The 15,559-nt window shown below is 41.5% G+C and overlaps 1 protein-coding gene across 4 annotated transcripts in view; it reads right to left on the bottom strand.

Moving 5' to 3' along the window:
- The window catches only part of ARL15 (ADP ribosylation factor like GTPase 15), a 221,332-nt gene extending 211,805 nt beyond the window's left edge, over positions 1-9,527 (bottom strand). For 2 of the 4 annotated variants that reach the window (XM_061469415.1, XM_061469417.1), the window contains exon 1: positions 9,328-9,524. Coding sequence is in view for 2 of the 4 variants with exons in the window: in XM_061469418.1 (XP_061325402.1) it covers positions 9,328-9,339 (12 nt within the window). In the remaining 2 variants the exon portion in view is untranslated. Of the gene's footprint in view, positions 1-9,327 lie in introns of all 4 variants that reach the window. The other 2 variants (XM_061469418.1, XM_061469414.1) reach the window with 2 other exon arrangements.
- Between the last annotated feature and the right edge of the window lie 6,032 nt (positions 9,528-15,559).

Raw genomic sequence — 15,559 nt, 5'->3', positions numbered from 1 at the left:
AAGGCTTCTCTTTCTGCATAAGATGTTATTAATGGAATGTGTTAGAGGGCTGTGATATTTCTAATTTAAACTCCCTGAATTCTTTTTTAATACAGCTGTCAGGGGTAAAAGACACAAAATATTTTCATATTCTCCTTCAATGCTGAATAATTAGATTTTTAAAATGCCAACCTTCTTGTACATAATCATTAGAAAAAAGAAATCAGAGTTTAAAGACTAGAAGAAACTGGTGATGATGGAAAGGCAATGATATGTGAACAGTAAGTAGGACTGGATCCAAGAATCCACTTGTCATCGGAAAAAGTAATGAAGTGGATGCACCAGAGAACAATGCTCTCCCCTCTTTTAGGCAATATTCTTACTAGAAAAGTTTTCCATGACTGTTTCCAGGACAGCAATGATTCAAAGAGCAAAAGATGCAGATTAGACAATACAAAATTAACAGCTGCAAGAACGGCACAGAGATTTCTCAAGAATTCTGGTCCTTTTTTCCTGTCCTGCTGAAACCTGAAATTAGGCAAGTTTCTAGTCAAGAATAAAGCACTGAGAGATCACTCACTGTAGAGTGCATCATCACTCTGCATTCTACATAGGCTGCCAATTCAGCTTCAGGTTAACTCAGTGTTGTGGGCCTTACATATAAAGTTATGAACTGGTTAAGATATAAATGCTGGAAGGCCAGTAGCCTCTTGCTCATATGTCAAGGCAGCACCTCCAAGCAGAAGGAATCCTTCAGCTACATGTCCCTGGAGCAGATTAAGTGTGTTCATAAATCCCTCTGAATTAAAAAGTCTCGCCTCCTGTGCAGTCAATGCAATTCTGCTTACACTGGGGAGCACTCCTGGACCCAGTCCAGAATATCTCCATTTTCTAACTGTAATTTCCTGTACTGGAACTAGATCTAGCTGTCTCCTCGGTGAGGAGGCATGGACACGTTTAGCATACAGCATAACCACCAGGACATACAGGGAACCATATACCTCATGGACACATCCTCAAGGTCCAGCTGTCACAGCTTCAGAACCTCCACAAGCCTATCCTCACACCTGGACATCAAGTTTAATACCCCTTACAAAGGACCTGCCTCACAAGAAACTACAAATTCACAGTCTACTTATTTTGGCTTCCGTAAGGTTAGTGCACAAATGAAACGCAGAATGCAACTATGCCCATGTGAAAAAAAACAGTTCCTGGATTGTAACTGTCATCAAGTTCTTCTACTGGGAGAAATGACTTATTGCCTATTTACCCTCTCTTTATGATTTCAAAGATGTCTATAATACTGACTTCACATACCATTCAGCTGTCTCTTCTTCAGACTGAAGGGCTATTACTATTTAATCCCTCCTTGTATGGAAGCAGTTGTTTTCTTTCAATTACTGTGTCATCCTTCTCTTTTTCTTTTTTGCTTCTACAATACTCCTTCCGAGATGATGCAACCAGAAATGTCGCATTTAAGACAACAGCAAACCTTACATACAAGCAGTGCAAAAATCAGATTTTTCTTTCTTTTTTGTTCCTAGTACTCTACACTTGTTGACAGATGTCTGGGTTGAGATGACACTTTAAAAAAGGATCCCCTTTCCCTTTCCTGAGCACTCATGGTATTTTAGGGCCTATTCATTCATCTGTACTGCCATGTGACTTCAACTACAAATATATGCAACATTGCATTTATCAAAACTGAATTTCACCTGCCATTTTATTACCAATATCAGAAGGGATACTATGTTTTGTTTGTTTTTTTTTTTCCCAGGTTCAAGATGCATTCTTAACGTCTCTGCATCAGCCCATCCAAAGCATATGCAGTTTATACAACTAAATACAAACATGAATTTCCCTTGTAATCTTTGCATTCTCTTGTTCCTTTTATTCACTGCCAGAGCAGAGCTATCATATCTCCTTTATGAAACTTACTATTGACAGTTTAAAGTATGATTACTTCATTTTTAACTGCTTCAAAGTTTTTTGTCTCTATTAGAGCCAAAATCACAGAAGAAAAGACTAGGCAGTAGTTGCCATACAGGCTAATAAAATGTAGAAAAAAGATGCTTCTTCCATCCAAAAGTTCCAAGTCATAACAAGAAAAAAAAAAAAAAAAAGAAAATCTGCAAATTTATTTCCCCTATATGAACAGTTACTGCTGGCTCCTGCATGCCATCCTGCTTCCCCTGACTCTCCAACGCCAACAGTTAATGTGGTCCTGTGAAATTTTTTTCTTCTACAGATGCACCAAAACATACACCTTAAAAGCAAAGCATCATACAATGATTCACGTTCTTCCTGCTGTTTGTCTTCATAGGCAACAAAGCTAAAGAGCAGAACTGCATCTAAACATACCAGGGCTTGTCAGCTAGACTCCCTTCTTTGTGTCTCTTCCTCAGATGGCAGGAAGCTACTTACATGCTCATGTTGGCAACTGATATAGTCACCTTACCAGGCTGTCAGTGAGACAAAAGAAAAATTCTGTACTCTCAAGAGCTACAGAATGAGATGGGCCAATCTCTTATTCAATTGCAAATACCCTATTTACATCCCCAAGGACTATTACACAGTCAGACAGCTGGCACTTGAGAAAGTTTTGCTGCACATACAGTGAAAAAAAACAAAGCCAACATACTCCAGAGTATCATAAGCCAAAACCCAAACAATCACAAGATTTTAAGTACTGCATATGGGTTTTTTTCCTTATGGCTTTTCAGCTGTTTGGACCCACATTTGTGCTTTTAAGTTTGAAACTAAAAATGCCTCTTTTATTACTGGAAAGTTGATATTCTCATATAATCACAAAACTTCAGAACTCAGTTTAAGAGAATAAACATCACAAGCTGGCAGTATTAAAAAACATGAGCTGATGATACTGACAACAAGCCAGAAATGGTAATCAGCATGGGGTATTAGGAGGAATATTCTGTCCTTACAAAATGTAGATTTTCTCCCTCATTAAAAGCTTTCATTTCTAATCTTTTGTGAAATTCATCACTCTATTGCCTCAAGCTTGGAGGTCTAATTGAAGAACTTCAGGAGCAGCATACTGCAGAGCAACATGGGACCCAACACATATTGAACCTGGGACTAATTCACACAGACATTATAGGGCTATTCCCATTTTTAGAAACTGGCACATTTTTTTGATGTAATGACATCTACCAGTCTAATGCAATCCTTATCATGGAAAAGGCAAAATGGCAAAGTAATTTGATTTTAAATGTGCTAATTCACGTATTTCTTCAGTGCATGTATCTGAAGAATGACATTTCTGGCACTGTGATACTGCTGTGACTTCACAGAATCTTGTGTTGGAAATCATATTAAGGCATTCTTTCGTGTTTCAAAGGAAGCTGTATCAAGTTTCACTGCTCGTAACAGCCACCTTTGAATCAAAAGTTTAACTGGGGAATTCAATAACTGTTCCTATTACAGGATGAGCAAATGCAGCATTTGACTTTTATCTTCTGCAAAGGAACTGCACACTTCTGCTCACTGATCTACATTCTGCCAGGTAACTTCCAGTGACTTAAGTCACCAATATTTTTTTTGCCCTTTCTGTATGGCTGATTACATCTTTCGTTCAGCAACACTGTTTGCAATACTGGCTAGGTAGACTCTACCAAGGAGAAGGATTTGTTTTCCAAAGGACCTCTCTTCCAGGTCTTCAGCCAGGTCAGGTTCTTGAACTCCCAAACTTACTTAAACCAGAAGCATGCTCATTCAGGTGAGGTCTCCTCCCAGAATTGATTCCATTTGCCATTCCCAGTTGATTTAGATTTGAATGTTATGTTTCTTTGAGCTGAAATACTGATAGGAACCTAGTCACAACAACTTCTTTTGGTGAGGGTCTCTGAAATTGTTTTGAGTTTCTTCCTACATTACTATGCTGACACAGAAAGTAATCAGAAGCAGCAGCACTCTCACCTTCAGATGAAGTGAGCCTGGCTAGGTATACGGTACCATGTAATCCAGCATATCAAGAGCTGGTGCTGAAGACCAAGTATTCATGCTATGTACTTTTGACTAGTTCTGATCTGGTCCTGGGGACTGAAAACCTGTTAGCTCAGCGCTTCTTCCAATGAGGTTTCAACTGAAAAAATACCAAGTTCATGTGATCTCTGATTACACGGCAGTGCAAACCTACCTACAGTAACTAGGAGACTTAGATCCACTTCAAAAATTCACATCTGATCCAAACACTAACACAGTTGCTTGCGCCCTATACAGTAGCTGATCTTATATGTCTTAGCTGTTTTCTTTCCTGCATTCAGCTACATCTTTACTTTGAAACAACTGCCAGACTCCACATCCTTGTACCTAATCAGATTCCCAAACCAAAAGAGGCATATTATCTTAACATGTAGGGCACTTGTGCCCAGCAGAAGGCGTAGTTTCAAGGATGTTACAGCTAACAGATGAGCCAACAGACAGCCTCAAGAATCCTTATTATATGACAAAAGACAAAATCCATATGATGAGAGGAATGTTTAGCAAACGATAAAGAGGACAAGGCTATAAAGACTTTTGTTTCCCATGTTGCAGGTGATATATCAAAAAACTATCTGTGCCTCAGCGGAAAAATCCAGGTTCCTAGTATGGATCTTCCCCTATATTCCCTTGTTCAAAGGAGAGCAGCTACTTATTTACAAAGTTTCAGTGAAGTAGTTCAAACCTTTAAACAGATGCCTCCATAACACCATTTATAGTGTAAGAAAGAATGTTTTCTGTGGCCTGCAGATACCAAACAATGGAACAGGCAGCAACAGCAATGGAAAGATGGGATCTGAAGTAGATCAGAATCATTAAGTGATCGTGTTTTATTCTGTATTACACTTCCCAAATCAAACCTGTCCAACTAAATTAAGGGGTCCAACTAAACAAAAGGGAAGGTCTTAAAGGTAAGCTGTTCAAGAAAGAGAAGTTGCAGAGAAATTTTTTTTTTTTTAATTATTTTAACATCACCTAGTATTTCTAAGAACATCACAGCTCGGTATATGCAACTTTCCCTTGTCAAGCAAGACTTTGCCTGAGTATTAACTATCCAGAACTTGAGGTCAAGACCATTCAGAAACCAAGAAACTCTGGAGTCACTTCAAGGCCTATTCATCTAAAACTTGAAAACTTAGTTCAATTTACTCAAATACCACTCAAATTTTAGCTTCTGTGTGCACATATGCAGAAGTAGAATGTTCATAACAGCTAAAAAATGTACAAAGAACTGAAAAAAACCCAAACTTGTTATATGTAAAAAACAACCCCCAACAAAGCAATAAGGCTTCTACTGCACTAGGAGAGCATGCTCTTGAATTTGCAATATCCATATTCATGCTTAACTTTCAAGGGGGGGGGGGGATAAAAGGAATCACTAAAGTTGATGCAATTGTTCACATGAGAAGTGTCACCTTCATTTTCAGGTTGGAATATACTCTTCATTATCTGCCCAAGAAGCATTCTTACATACAACTAAGATACAATGTAGTATAGAATACAACCTAAGATAAGCTATTGTATTAAAAATGCTCAATATACAAAATTAAACAGGTTATCAAATTTATCTGACAAACTCTTACAGGGCTATGTAAGACCTCTTCTTTTTTTGCGAAGTCACACAGATGCAAATTTTTGTATCACCCTCTAGCACAGGTTTTAAAAACTCTATACAGGTCAGGCTGGTACATGCAGCAATTCAATGTAAGATCCTTATCTAGTACAGAGGATGCCACTGAGAAAGTATATTGTGAAAGTCTACTCGGCAGCTTAAAAATTACATTGCAAGTATCACGTACAAAAAACTGAAGCATTGCTATTGTTTCCCCACAAGTTCCCCAAGCAAAAATGCTAAGACTGGTCATATGCCATGCTTTTTACAAGACGCATCATGCTGTAATTTCTTAAATTAAGCATAGTCTACTGAACATAAGCCAGCCAATACAAGTCTATGTACACACTATAAGCCTTTCGACACAATGCAGCAAGAAGGAAGCAGAAGAAGGCTGCATATACATCATTGGATTATGTAGTCACAAAACCCGACAAATGTACATTGATGCAGCTCTGTTCATGTACTTATTTTAAAGGAGTTAACTCCAATACAAAGAGAATAAACTGTATGAGTAAAAGGTGTGTCTAAACGAGCGAAGATGCATTCTTTTCTAGAGGCTGAACCTGGATTAGCTATGTTGATCAAATAGAAAAAAAAACAACAAACACCACCACACCACACAAAAAACCCCACACCACTCCTAACACTGTAATTATATCAATACAAAAATAAAACAGGCAGCAGACTCAAGAGCCTGTTTTAGCTATTAAAGATATGAAGGCTAGCGCTACTATTCTGTTACAACGCAAAACCAGACCAGAGCACTGCAGAAGATACCCAGTTTTAATACCAGTTCTAGTATCAAATGGCATTAGCCATAAATCAGGTATCACACTGTAAGTGGAAGAAGGCATACACATGTTCTGGTTATCTACCCATACAAGCTTCAGGACCATAGTCCAAGCTGGATCCAAATGACTTGGCTTTGAGCAAGTTTTGAACATTTTCAATAACTTGCTGCTATTTGTTGATGCTGCAGATGTTCAGGTTTCCTGGGATCAGCTCCTTAAAGGAGAAAAATGTACCATCAGTGTGGGCCCCATTCAGGAAAAATCAGAACAATCTTCTTATGGAAGTCTGGGAAGAGCTGGCTGGGGGCAGACCTCTTGTCAAGAAAGAATGACTCCTGAGTCTGCTGCAGCAAACCTGATCTCAGCTATCATAAATTCCTTCCAGCAAACTCTCTCACTCAGCCCCGCTGCTAACTAAAACTTTGTATAATGCTCTGTCAAGGGACTACTGCAGCCACAAACAAGTGCATTCTTTGCCCTGCTGTAAGCTTCACACTAAAGGCAGGGTGCCTGCAGGCTGCAAGCTGCAACACAGGTCCCTAAATTGAGGAACCAGAAAAGGAACCTTCTGTTTAAGTTTTGAAGCCCATATAGTGCAAGATCCCAACATAAACACATAAAACACAAAATTCCCCAAGGTGCATCTTTTGCTACTACTGTTCAGAAAATAACAAGGCAGTTGATCTCTATCTATAGGTTAAAATCCATACTACAGCAGCAAGTCTTGCACAAATAAAGAGTAGGCCCATCTTTACAGTAGGACAGACTGTGGCAACAGCTTGGAGCTCTGGGATGAAAGTGGGTGGTAGACAAGTAGTGCCTAACTCAGTGCTGTCAACTTGTTTTGTCAGAGCAGACTTTCAACCAGAGGTGCTTGAACACATTCCTCGTTACCAAGAAGAGCCATTCCATTTACCACCATTAACTGAGAAAGGTGAAGGAGGACCAATAATCTGCATTTGGTGAAGATGAGGACTGGAAGAAGTCCCATGCACAAATACACAAGAAAATAACTGAACTGTCAAACAGAATTTGTCTTCTTTTCAAGTAATACACAGATGCAAAAAAATAAAAACTTTTCTGTTTTTTCCTCCTGTTGCCAGTTATGACAAGTATTCCAAAGACCAAGGATTCCTGATATGTAAGTATGGAAACCCCAGTAACAAGTGCTGGTCATTGACAGATGAAGGCATCTTGGCCTGTCCTGGCCCATCAGTGGACCAGAATCCTGCTTAAACCTGTGGCTTTCACATCTACAAAAAAAAAAAAAAAATAACTTGGCTGATCTGTAACAACTTCTGCATCAAATTACTCCTTTATGTCTCCCATGGTGTCGTAACAATCACTGCAGGAGTGATGAGACCTTGAAAGTCTCTCTTCAGAGATAATTCTCTATACAACAGGGCATTAAGCAAGAATTTATGACCACTTAGGATCTTGTTATCCTGAAGATTCACTTTTTTGAGAGATGCCACCAAAGAAGGCCACAGAACAGACAAGAAGAAAACGATCAACTGGAGAAAAAGAGTAAGGGAAAAAAAAAATAAATGTAGAGCTCTTTAATCCCCTCCTCCCTTTAGTTAATACAAAAACATGCTCTCATTTTCCAAGGCTTATTAAATTTATTGTTCCCGAAGTGACTGGCTTTCTACGCAACTGCCTGCAGCAGTCACAAAGGTTAACGCAAGAATTTCAAGAAGTACAGGATGGCCAGTTTCATCTGGATATAAGTTTATAAAGGAAAAAAATATAAGAAACAGCTCCAGGCTCTCAAGGAGCTACGAGGCTGCCCCTGGCACACATGTTTATTATCAGTATTTCATTAACCAGGTTCTTAAAGAGAAGACTACCTACCATTTCTGCCACACAGGACTTATTTTCTATTCTCTCTCTGCTATTCCAATTCAGGAAGCAAAGCCTAAAACTTTTTTTTTTTTTTAATAAAGCTGAATAACCCAAAATAAATCTAAGCTATATGAGCACAAGAACAATATTTAAGTGAATGTTTATGTCTGGTTTCTTTATTTTCATTCTCAGTGAAGGAAAAGTCAGCCACTGTATGCAGCTCTGATCTCAGTATGGCAAATCTTCAATCCACTAAAAAGAGCATCACCAGAGATTTTGTTGACTGGCTGATGTACCTCTCTTGAAAACCTACACCCATGCACATCTCATGTGGAGACATCAGAAAGGCTGAGTCAAGTTTATGACTTCAAATGCTTCCTGACTGGTCGCATCAGACACCATCAGCAAACAGGGATGGACAGCCAGAAGAGACCTACACCATATTGCCCGAGCTGACTCTTCAAAGCCTTCAAAAATGAAGGAGGGGGCATAGTTCATAGAGTAGTGCTCAAAGCAGAAAAACTTGAGAGATGGGATGTACCCATTACCCTCTCGCGCTGTTAAGTGGAAAACCCCAGGTCAGTAGTTACAGTACTACAATCAAGTCGTGACTAGGTGTGCCACAGGGTTCACTTAAGCGACTGTGAACACTAACCACGACCCCAGCCTGAAGCGCGCGCCCGCGATACGATCTCTCGCAGGCGAATAAAGCCAATACCCATTAAAGAGCAATAAACGCTACCCCTGAATACCAGATGCCCGGGCGCAGGGCTGCTCTCGCCCGGGGTGACAATTTAGTTCATTCAACCGTACCCTAAGCTCATGTATTTAGGAAAAACACAGCGACCCGGGTCACGGCTTTAGCATCCTAATAGCGGCCAAATGAGCGGGGCGGCAGCACGCTCCAGCGGCACCCTGCCGGTTCACCGCCCTTTAACAGCCCCCGGGCCCGGGGAGGCAGCGCACCCGGAGCCCGGCTGTCCCCCGCCCCACCTGCCCCTCTTCCCCGCCGGGGTCGCCGTCTTGGCTACTGCGCGCTCCGTAAGATGTCCGACGGGCCGGCGGCGGGGGGCGCCCCGCTCCCGTGGGGGAACCTACCAGGTAATCCATGTACCGGGTGGCGCCGGGCGCCGCGCTGCCGAGCAGGTCTCCGGGGCCGCGGCTGACAGCGGTGCTGTGCCACTGCGAGCCCCCGCCGTCACGGGGAGCGGCGCTTCCTGCCGCCTGCCTCGACGGCGCGGGGGGCTCGGCCGCAGCCGCCAGGTGCGGGGCTGGAGCTGGCTGTGCCGCGGGCGCGCGAAGGGTCCGGTGCCGGCGGCGCTGTCAGAGCCACCCGGTACCGCTGCCCGCTCTCCTCCCCTCCCCACCTCACCGCGCCGCGCAGCAGCAGCCCTGCGCGCGGGGGAAGGGGGGGGCAAGGAGGGGGAGGGGCGCGAGGGGGGAGGGGCGGGCGGCGGGGCGCGCGGCGGGGAGCTCGGAGCGGGGGGGGAGGGACGGGACAGCCGCGGCACAGCCAACCCCAGACCGGCGCCCGCCAGCAGCGCCAGGCCCCGCCCCGCGCGGCGTCGCTGTCAGCTGATCGCACACGTGGGGCGCGAGGAGGACGCTCTTAAAGGCGAACGCGCCCAGCGGTGCGGCGGTCGGGGGTTGTTGTGTTCCGTAGCCCCGCGCGGTTCGCCCTCAGCTCCCGGATCGGACGGGTTTCGTTCCCCGGTCAGAGGGGCTCCAGCGGGGTGCGGGGGCTGGAGACCGGGCCGTTGCGGGACAAGGACAGGGGCCGGGGGGTGTGGCGCTCGGGGAGTCCCGCTGCAAGGAGGGCACCCCGGGAGACAGGGCTTTCCACCCCCAGTAGGGAGCGAGCAGGTCTGCGAGTGCTTGCTCCGGAGGGCAGGGACAGGAGTTGTGTTATTAACCTCAGTACCGGAGGCTCTTGTCAGGAGGGGCCGAGGTAGCCCGGCCTCGGAACGAAGTTACTTCTGAGAGGTTGGAGGTAGGCAGGGAAGAAGCTGATATTTATCTTGCAGCGTAGTTCACCCCCGCCACGGGAAGCAGCGCTTGTGTCTACTACTGCCGGCCGACCCCTGGGCTTTCACCAAAACTCGCGATGTTAGCGTAACACCTGTCTCGGTGGAGAACCAGAAGGAAAGACGTCCTGGGGAGAGATTCAGGCTGGGTCTGAGGAAAATATTCTTTACAATGAGGGTGGTGAGGCGCTGGCACAAGTTGTCCAGGGAAGCTGTTGATGTGCCATCCCTGGAGATATTTAAGGCCATGCTGGATGTTCTGGGCACCCTGATCTAGTTGAAGATGTCTCTGCATATTGGAACTAGATGACCTTTGAAGGTCCCTTGCAATCCAAACTATTCTGTGATTTTATGAAACTCCTCAGTATGGGATAGGAAATCAGGAAAGGCAGTATCGAGTGAGGTAATTGAAAGAAAAAACAGTGCAATAAAAAGGATTGCTAAAGTACATAACGAACAAAGAGGAAAGGACAAGTAAACGAGGATCCAAGGGCAAATGGGAATGTGTATTTGTGAGGATATCAGTAAGCAGTTGGCCTCAACGTATTCAACTGGAATGGGGGAAGGGTGATTATAGTTGCTGCACTGATTTTTGTAAGGAAGGCAGGCCTGTTGCAAACAGGCTCAGTTACAACATCCCGTCAGTGTCAGGGAGTGTTGGTAGCGCATCCCCCCCCTCTGCCCCAATAGCAGGTACTTTTTGTCAATGGATAATTCCTTTTATTCATGTGTCTAGTCTAGTAAAAACTTGCTTCCTTTGACCCTCCTTACTTTACTTTGGGAATCAATGCCAAGTACGCCTGCATAACAGATTAATTTTAGCTTCAAATCATTAAGAAATTTGCTAATTTTAGTATCTCAGTAGCTAAGGGGTGGAAGGAGGGCTACAGGCTTTGCCTTTCCTGCTATTCAGTACTCTAACTGTTTTCTGTATACTCACAGCCTTTGCTGGCAACCTTCTGCTGATCACAAGATGTCCTTTTGACAGTGGGAATTGTAGGGTGAACAGAGGTGGCTAAAGTTCACCTCTTGATAATGTAACAAAGGAGCTGCAAAAAAAAACCTGATTTTGTTGTTGTTCTGTCATTGTGTGTATTTTAATATTTTGTAGTGCTTTCCCCTTAACTTTTAAAACCCTTTATTTCTTCTTTTTAGCAGCAGTAATACATTACTTTTGAGATTGCTGCCTTTAAACGCTGCTGTAAATGGCAGGTGGCTGGAAGAGAATCCAAAGGACACCATCAAGAACAAGCAGAGATTTCCAATGTGTTTCCTGTGAGAGTAATGGGAAAGAACTGGGAATTATTTCTTCTAGAACTGATTGAGGGGAAAATAGAATCCATATGTAGAGAGTTACTGCAGAGAGGATGTCCTGATGGGAAGAGAAGTGATTGGGTTGCATTGCAACAAGGGATATTCAGGTGAAACACTGGAAAACACATTAATGGGAAAGATAATCTAGTGTAGACAGACAGCAAGAGCAAAAGCAGTAGTATTTCTGAGAGTGGTCATCAGTTACATAAACATTTCTCAGGTGTTGTTTAGTTAGCACTGGTTTAGATCTGGAGAAAATGAACTAAAAGACCCTTTTATTCTGTGACAGTCTGAAAGATCTGATTATGAAGATGCAGTGTGTTTATACATGCAAAGAAAAATGCTTATTCCCAAATGACTGTTTTGTCCTGGGCTGAACCCAGGACAACATGTGATTATCTTTTTAGTTTATAAATAAATCCTCATGAGATGAATAGAACATCAGTTAACAAAATCAGAAAAATTTTCATGTATACACTGCAAATCCTACAGACTTGATTGACAGAGAAACCAAGCCTAAGCTTATACATGAGTCGTCAGTTCACTATAAATACATGAGTCTTTTAGCCATTATGTAGCTTATGGCACATTAATTTTATGAAGTGAAGATGAACATTGAGCAATAGTAAAATGCAAGTAGAATACAAGTCCTGTAACACATGCCTTCTAGGATACATAGCAGTCATCATGTTGCTGAGATTTTTGTAGCAAGACCTGTATCTAAAAGGAAGTTCAGTTTTATGTTGGAATATATGTATAGAATACAGTGTTAGCTATCTTCCAAAATAGTCAGCAGGAGCTAACATGGCAAGATGGAGGGAAAAAGCTCAAAGTATTTTGATGAGGCAAAACTTCATGTGATGCCTAATAAGTCTGGTCCCTGAAAGTAAAGTGAGCTTCTTTACAGAAGTGCAATTGTATCTTCAGTTAAATGCTGTTGCAAAAAATTATTTCTCTAAAACTTGTATGAAAAATAAACAATCTTGGACTCAGGCTTTGACCCTGAGAAGAGCTGAGCACCACATTTTAATCATCTATTGTTTATGTCTGTGCAACTTAATAGTGAGTTTGAGCATTAGTGTATGATTGCCATCTGCTAAAGTCAGTGATCTATGGAACTAGCAGTCAGCAAACTTTGAAAGTGGAATTGATATAAAATACATTTGTTCATTAGTAGATATAGCAAAATGGGAATTTAAAATTTAAATACTAATGAATATACGTATTTCCAAATGTATCTGAATGGAGTTAGTGTTTTTTTGTCAGAATTGTGTAGTCAGCTGTATAGATGCAAGTTGTTCAGAAGCATTATCTTGTATATCTATTAGTCATGCCACTTTAGTTTCTGGTCTTATTAGTTAAATAGATTCTGGCAAAGATAATACTTGTTTAGAAGTCCTGCCGAAAGCAGTATTATTCATTCAGTAGCAATATATATATGAACAGTATGGCCGGTGTTCCTGCATCATGGTTTGAATGACCTGAACACTACATGTTTTATAAAAGGTGCCTTAAAGCAAAGAAGCCTAACAGCGTATCAGTCACCAAGACAATCTAAAACAATTTGCCACATCAAAATAATTTCATTCGTTAAGAGAACAAAGTGTGTGGTGTGTTTGTTGTTCTGCCCTTGTTCCCTTCATCCTGCCCAATTAATATCCGTATGTGAAAGGCTGACTAACGTTTATTAGCAAGAAGGTAGTTGTACTACTACTACACAGTTTTTACTGATACAGGTTGCCCAGATAGCTCAGTTTAAGAAGCTTAATTATGGGGGGGGGGGGGGGAATGACCTTAAAATTAAGACTGAGATACTGATAAAGCATTCTGTATCTCTAAAAGCACTGAAGGACATTATGTTATTCACACAGCATTATGTTTCAACATTAGTTTTCCATGGAGCAAAGTTGTTACAGAGGGCATACACAAAGTCGTATCTTGGCAAATCATAGGATAGTTAGTAGCAGGAAATCAAAAACATTATAACATGTAGCTTCATGTTAATACCATATACTTACTCCGGAATGACAAGACCTGTAGAGAGAAAAGCCTCACATAAACATAGGGATCTCTTTGACTCAGGAAATTAATGTACTCCTAAATGATACAAAATCCCTTTTATTGGGTGTGGCTAGAAATTTAGAATTGGATGCCTTAGAAGACACAAATTGCGGTTAGTTCTAAGAGACAAATGATGCGATAAAAGTCTCTGACTTCACTGCCAGAACAGACAAGAAGTTGGAGGCAAGAAGTAAGACTTGTTAGATTTCTTACGTTCAGCAGCTGGAAAACTAATTTTAAAAAGTATTTGAATGGTCTAATGATAATAGATTTCTAAGTATAAATTTTAACAGTAAATGGCCAATTATGACAAAGCGTATTTCCTAGAAAGATCCAGAAGGGCATAAAAATGAAAAAAAAAAAAAAGGACACAGAAATCAAAGATTGGGTTTTTGACAAGGAAAGTTTAATTATTAAATGGAGACTAAGAGCAGTCAGCAGTTGTATTTGCAGCTCTAATTTCAGTGACTTGGAGCCTGCTGTTAAACAATCTCCTGTAGCTGTTACTGGGGAAAGGGAGATACTGCTCTGTGTAAATAAAACTTGAAGCAATTTGCAACTCTGATACCTTGACAAACGTCAATGTGCAGAGATACTACAGGCAAAGGTGTATGAGCACTGTGGGTGAGGCAAGACGGCTCAGTCAAAAAGGTCTTTCTTCTTTCTCTGTGCTCTAATGCTTTGCTACCTTCTGGCATTATGGTCACCATGTTTGCTACGGTTAGGTATTTTTCCTACAAAAGAACAAACTCATGAATACAAAAGCAAGAAAGCAGATTTTGACAAGGATTTTTCACCTGTTTTCTTCCCTTTTCTTGTTTCCTGAACCATTTGTCAGTCATTTAGGTAACCTTTCTGGCAAAATAACAACAGGCAGTCTAAAAGTAAATGGGGGGGGGGAGGGCAAAAGCAGAAACCAGTTTCTGACTCTAATTACACCGACATAAATTTAGTATACTTTTAATGAATACTTTAAACCTGTGGGATATGAATAAATTAATTGTAATATTACAGTTGGTTTAATTTAGGGTATTTATTCTGTGCGCCAAAAATGTTGCTGTTGGTAAAGTAATGCAAGAAGATCTGCATGAAGAAATTTGAATACATTAGTCAGTCAATTATATTGCCAAAAAAAATGGAAAATATGTATGATATTTATCAATTTCTATGTTACCCCAGCCAAAGTTGGTACTGCTGTACACTCATTTTTCATTTCATGACTCTTCAATGAAACAGTCCCACAGCAACAGAAGCAGTAGTTAAGAGTCTTAGCCCTAAACCAGCAACTTTGTTTGAATTATTAGCAGAGTTTGAGAAATAATCACAGATAAGGAATCCCCCTTGGTTCTGTATTTTAGTAACTGTGGAATCTGCAAGCCCTAGGTTTAGAGCTTCTCATACACACTTAACAGAGCATTTGACTCTGCTTGGTTTCTTTTTTTGTGGGATGTAGAAAGTAGTGTTTTCCTGTGGCAAGGTGATGTGAAGATTTTTTTAAGAAAAGTTCACAGTTGTGGTCTGGATTAACCCTCTACTGCTTAGGACACTGTGAAAGTACCTTCAGGAGATGGATTAGAAGTTGTACCTTCATGTCCCTGCTGAGAATCAGAGAGGAGGCAAACTCTTAAGAAATCTAGTCCTGCTCCACATGATGTCTGGGTTTCCGGGATGAGCTGAACCTTTGAATTTTCGTGACTTCAGTGTGGTACGTTTTATGAGGATTACAGTTGCAACTGAAGTTGTAATACATGTGCTTCTAGTATGAATGTTGTTCAGAGTATTCAAATATTTATCCCTCATGTTCATATTTTGCCTTCTTACTGAATAAGTAAATAGAAGCAATAGAGTTATACTATGTTCTTTGCTCCAGTGTTAACATGCGAATACATGTTTTCATCTGTAGCCTTTTCTTTTGTTTTTGACCACATGAT

The sequence above is a fragment of the Pezoporus flaviventris genome, unplaced genomic scaffold (assembly GCF_033815535.1).
Source record: "Pezoporus flaviventris isolate CSIRO_AGI_PZ_B2104156 unplaced genomic scaffold, CSIRO_AGI_Pfla_v1 ptg000057l, whole genome shotgun sequence".
NCBI classification, from domain to species: Eukaryota; Metazoa; Chordata; class Aves; order Psittaciformes; family Psittacidae; genus Pezoporus; species Pezoporus flaviventris.
Note: the sequence above shows the minus strand (reverse complement) of the source record. Positions and strands in the feature narration are given on the sequence as shown.